Below are 5,000 nucleotides of genomic sequence, written 5' to 3' on the forward strand. Positions count from 1 at the left end.
TACAGTTTAACCTTGATAATGGGGTCATGTCTGACTCCGAAACGTCGGATATTGTTGTTAGTTTTTATTCTTAAAATCAAAAAAAAAAAAAAAAAAAAAAAAAAGAAGAAAGAAGAAAACTGGCTTGACTCGTGGTTGACTCGGGACTTCAGGTTGACTTGGTCTCGCGGATGGCTCGTGTAACGTTGCATCTTACGTTTAATAGTCAAAAATCTTGCGTTAGTGAACCCTCTATTTTTTCTTGAGTTCGTCGAGATCGCAAGAAAAAGTATTTACCGCAGGGGATTTGAATAAGCTCATTGATTGCAGTATAATTTTGTACTCACAAAATACGCATGTTATGCAATATATTCCAGTTTTCCTGACAAACAGGCTCGTTGTGTGCATCTTTGTGTTTCTTGGTAATTTACAAGTTGCTTGGAAAAACACGATCCTCGCTTTTATTGCTTTACTTTATTGCTTTTAGGAAGGTCAAGATGAGTCGAAGAGTCGCTTTCACTTGGCTTTTGCTTTATTTTTTTGCTGTCAGTTTACCCTTGACAGAAGGCCAGTTTCCTAAAGTTTGCGTCACCCTCGACAGCTTGAAGAGCAAAGAGTGCTGTCCGATCCCAAAGGGCTTCAGTGCGCCTTGTGGTAGCGATGGCAACAGAGGCACGTGCCAGGAGTTGATGATTCGTGAATGGAATTTTACCTACAGTCATTACCAGGCATTCCAGTTGGAGGACGATCGTCACGACTGGCCAAATGCCCTCTACCACAAAACCTGCAAATGCCAATCAAACTTCGCTGGTTATGACTGCAGCAAGTGCAAGTTTGGTTACTATGGTAACAACTGCAAACAAAAGAAGATCCTGACGAGGAAGAATTTTGCCAGATTGTCAGCCGAGGAGAAGGATCGCTACATGAGATACATCAACATGTCCAGGTACTCTGAAAGTGATTATGTGGTGACTTCGACTCCTTACAAAGTGATCAACAGAACCGTGCAAGCTGGTGGAGACCCTGCGTCCTTGTTTTACAACGTCACCAACTATGACCTGTTCGTGTGGATACATTATTTCGCAAGATATGGTACAACTTATCCAAACAACAAAACACACGCAGTCATTGACTTTGGGCATGGGGGCCAGGGGTTTCTTTCGTGGCATCGACTATACATGCTTGCGTGGGAGAGAACCGTGCAGGAAGTTGCCGGTGATGACAATTTTTCTCTTCCTTTCTGGGATTGGACTTCACATAAAGATGAGCGTGACCCTACTATTTTCTCTGAAGATTTACTTGGCGTGACACAACAAGAAGACGGCGTGGTGCAAGGCAAATATTTTAAAGATTGGTACGCCATTTGCACTGAACTGACACTGTGTAATCCTACAGTTCGGCGGCCCGGGCTGGAGCGTTCGACGAAGAAAGAAAACGAAATAAAAAACAAGACCCTAGGATACACGATGACGTTTCCAAGCAAAGAAGAAGTCAATTTTGCTCTCCGGTTTGAAACCTTCGGGCTACCGCCTTACAGCAAAGTGTCGAGCTGCAATTTCGTAAACATCCTTGAAGGCTTCGCCAGTACCAAGACTGGATATAGCTTGCCCACCCGCTACACCTTGCACAACCTGGTTCACGTCATTGTCGGGGGAGCCATGTCAGAAGTACGCTCAGCATCTAATGATCCAATTTTTTTACTGCACCATTGTTTCGTGGATCGCATCTTTGAAAAGTGGCTTCGCAAGTATAACAAAGACGCCTCTGTTCTTTCTATCCTCGACGCACCCATTGGCCACAACAGGCACGACGTCATTGTACCATTGTTTCCATTGCACACCAATGAGCAGATGTTTAAGAAGTCTTTTGAGTTCGGTTATGAATACGAGGATGTTGACGAAAATGGTAAGTATTTTGTGGAGGCCCTGTGGCCTCATCATTAGTGTGGTCGCACTTAGGTACTGTGATCAAGGAGGCAGTGCTCTCAAGGCGAAGTCCTTACACTTCGATCGGGTTGACCCTTGAGATGACATATTTTTCAAACAGCGGCTACAAACATAATGATAAAGCGCATTTTACTTTTGACTTGACTTTTCGTATGCTACAACATACATCTTCAGAAGTGACGGTTGAAAAAATTCAAATATGATATATATAAAATTAGGAAGACTGGTAACTAGAGAGAATAAGACAAAAATAGTAAGATAAAGAGATAGCAGTAAAAACTGACCGTTTAGCAAAACTAAAGTTTTTCACTACCAACGTTTTCCCTTAAGGCTGGTTTAAGGTCACGCATTAATAAAGTTTCCTTTATTTTACAATGCAAATAAGAGCTACCATTTGCTAAAACTTGAAAATGATCCCATTTTATGTTGTGACCTGTTTTTACTGAGTAATCTGCAATCGCGGATGTTTGACTGATCCTTTTGAGTGCTTTGAAATGATCTTTTTTACGGTCACGTAAGCGACGTTTCGTTTTACCAATGTAAAACTCATTGCAGTCGCAACAAGATGCCTTATAAACAACTTTGGATTTTTGTGATTTGCACAAACGATCTTTATAAGGAAAAAAAAGACTTGATTCGACATGTGTTAATTTCATGCTCGGGATAACCCTGGGATGAGCTAGCACACCGTGCACCGGTGGCTCAGTTGGTTGAACAAGAGCTGTCACGCGGGAGGTCGGGAGTTCAACTCCGGCCAGACCAACACTCAGGGTCTTAAAGAGGGTCTGAATTGGGGGGTCCACATGTCGGTTGTCGGTTAAAATTTTATTACTTTGTTGGTTGTCGGTAAATCCCAGTTAATTCTTTTGTCGCTAGTCGGTAATTTTTCCCTCGTTTTGTCGGTAGTCAGTAATATTTTCTAGCCCTTTGTCGCTAGTCGGTTAACCCCATTCACACCCTCTTTAAATAACTGAGGACAAAGTGCTACCTTAAATTGTAATTACATCGGCAAATGGTTAGACTCTCTAGTCTTCTCAGATAAGGACGATAAGCCGGAGGTCCCGTCTCACAACCCTTAAATGTTTATAATCCTGTGGGACGTAAAAGAACCCCCGCATTTGTCGCAAAGAGTGGGGCATGTAGTTCCCGGTGTTGTGGTCTGTCTTCTGTGATGTATCATGGTTGCGAGGGTAAATACAGATCTCCATTTAAACCAGCTATGCTGAACTGGAATTTCTGTATAAATAATGCATATAAATAAATAAATAAATAAATAAATAAATAAATAAATAAATAAATAGATAAATAAATAGATAAATAAATAAATAAATAAATAAGTAAGCATACTGTGACAAATCCAAGGGGTAGTAGAAATACTGACTCAGATTGCTTCATGCTACAGAAAGCTGAGATAAGCGTAGGCCTGATGGGCCCCTTAGCTCATATGCAGACTTTACCCTTTTACTTTAATTAAAGCGTTATCGAACATAACATAGCTAGTAGAAAACTGCGCTATCAAACGTAGTATGCATAGACGTGAATTCAATAGTGCACCTTGCCTCATGGTGTGAACAAAGGTGACTTCGCCTCGTCATTTCCATGATTCATACCTTAGCGTTCATCATCGAGTTACGATGTACTTGGTAAGTTTGAAGAGAACTCAAGAAGCTAGAGTCGCCCTCGTACTTGCTCAAAAAAATTCACAATGCCCGAATATGAGTTTTGAAATCGGATAAATCAAAAATCTTTACAAGGATTCAAAAGTTAAGACCAATGTTTCCTTTCCGTCAAGCCGCATTATTAGAAGATCTCCTTCTCTATCCTCCACCTAGGGAGATAAATAAGTACTCGAAAAAATATTATAATAATACAAAGTATTCTATGTAGTATAAGTATCCAGCATTGTATCAAAGTATACAAAAATTTGGTTTTATCAACGGAGTTGATAATGTAAATTGGCCACCGTACAGAGATTCTAAAAGCTAACGTTTCGAGCGTTAGCCTAAGGGCTAACGCTCGAAACGTCAGCTTTTTGTATACTACTTACTACTTTGTATACTACGCCAAATTTTTGTATACTACTTCCCCACCGACGCAGCACCACAGTTTCTTTAGAAACTACCCCTTCATTCATTTATTTGTATCAAAGTAGTCTTCTCTTCCTTTGTTTAATAAATAATGGTATTTTTCGCTTTAGGCAAATCCTCTGATGATGAAGAGCCTGTGGAGCCAATAGATTTGGGACAGTGCCCGGTACCTTGCCCGGCAGTTTCAACAAAGTAGAGCAGAGCAGAATAGTGTAGATCATAGCCGGCAGAGAAGGAGAGCAGAGAGATATAGTACGGGCAGAGTAGATAGAGAACAGTGAAGTGGAGCAAAGAAGGGTACAAATGAGCAGAGCTAGGCAAAGAAGAGCATAGCTGAGTAAAGTAGAGACGGCATAGCAGAGAATTAATCGGAGAGAATGTATACAATATAGCAATGTATTGCAAAGATGAGAAGAGCAGAGTAGGGCAGACTAGAGCATGGTAAAGTAGAGTAGAGAAGATTAGACTGTACTGTAGCATAGAGTAGAGCAGCTAGAGTACGTAGAGCAGAGAGTAGAGTATAGCAGATTAGATCAGACAGGACTGGGTATTTCAAAGATGTTCATTTTACTGTTCTAATATGAGTAGAAAACTTGAGTAACTGAAGGTCTCAAACTCCAGGTGTATTCTATAAACATTATGTAAGGAACCCCTTAAGACAACCTACAGAAAGAAACTTTTATTATCCATTTGAAACCCTGAGAGGACTTTTTATTCAAAACTTATAGCATCAGTAATCCTTTAAAAGTACTTCACTCCTTAGCTTTGTGATATACCTCTCGATAGGGATTGAATAGTCTTTTTCTTAAATTACGTCAACGAATATAATAAAACATAAAAACCAAACCATAAGTATACATTTTTGGCAGAAACCGTGACGGGCTCCCCGATCGCACATCAATTATTACTCATGTTGGTTGTTTGGTTTGTTTTGATTCATTGTGAATCCATTGCACTAGAAATGCGCTGGGAATAATAGGCCTGTGTT

The 5,000-nt window shown here is 40.4% G+C and overlaps 1 protein-coding gene across 1 annotated transcript in view; it reads left to right on the forward strand.

Moving 5' to 3' along the window:
• Positions 1 to 4,858, forward strand: part of LOC138013027 (tyrosinase-like) — a 13,672-nt gene extending 8,814 nt beyond the window's left edge. Inside the window, exons 2-3 of the mRNA XM_068859987.1 lie at positions 467 to 1,884; positions 4,123 to 4,858. Of these exons, the coding sequence (XP_068716088.1) occupies positions 477 to 1,884; positions 4,123 to 4,208 (1,494 nt within the window). The 5' untranslated portion in view covers positions 467 to 476 and the 3' untranslated portion in view covers positions 4,209 to 4,858. The remainder of the gene's footprint in view (positions 1 to 466; positions 1,885 to 4,122) is intronic.
• Positions 4,859 to 5,000: the final 142 nt, after the last annotated feature.

Source organism: Montipora foliosa, chromosome 8, assembly GCF_036669935.1.
Source record: "Montipora foliosa isolate CH-2021 chromosome 8, ASM3666993v2, whole genome shotgun sequence".
Classification (NCBI taxonomy): Eukaryota; Metazoa; Cnidaria; class Anthozoa; order Scleractinia; family Acroporidae; genus Montipora; species Montipora foliosa.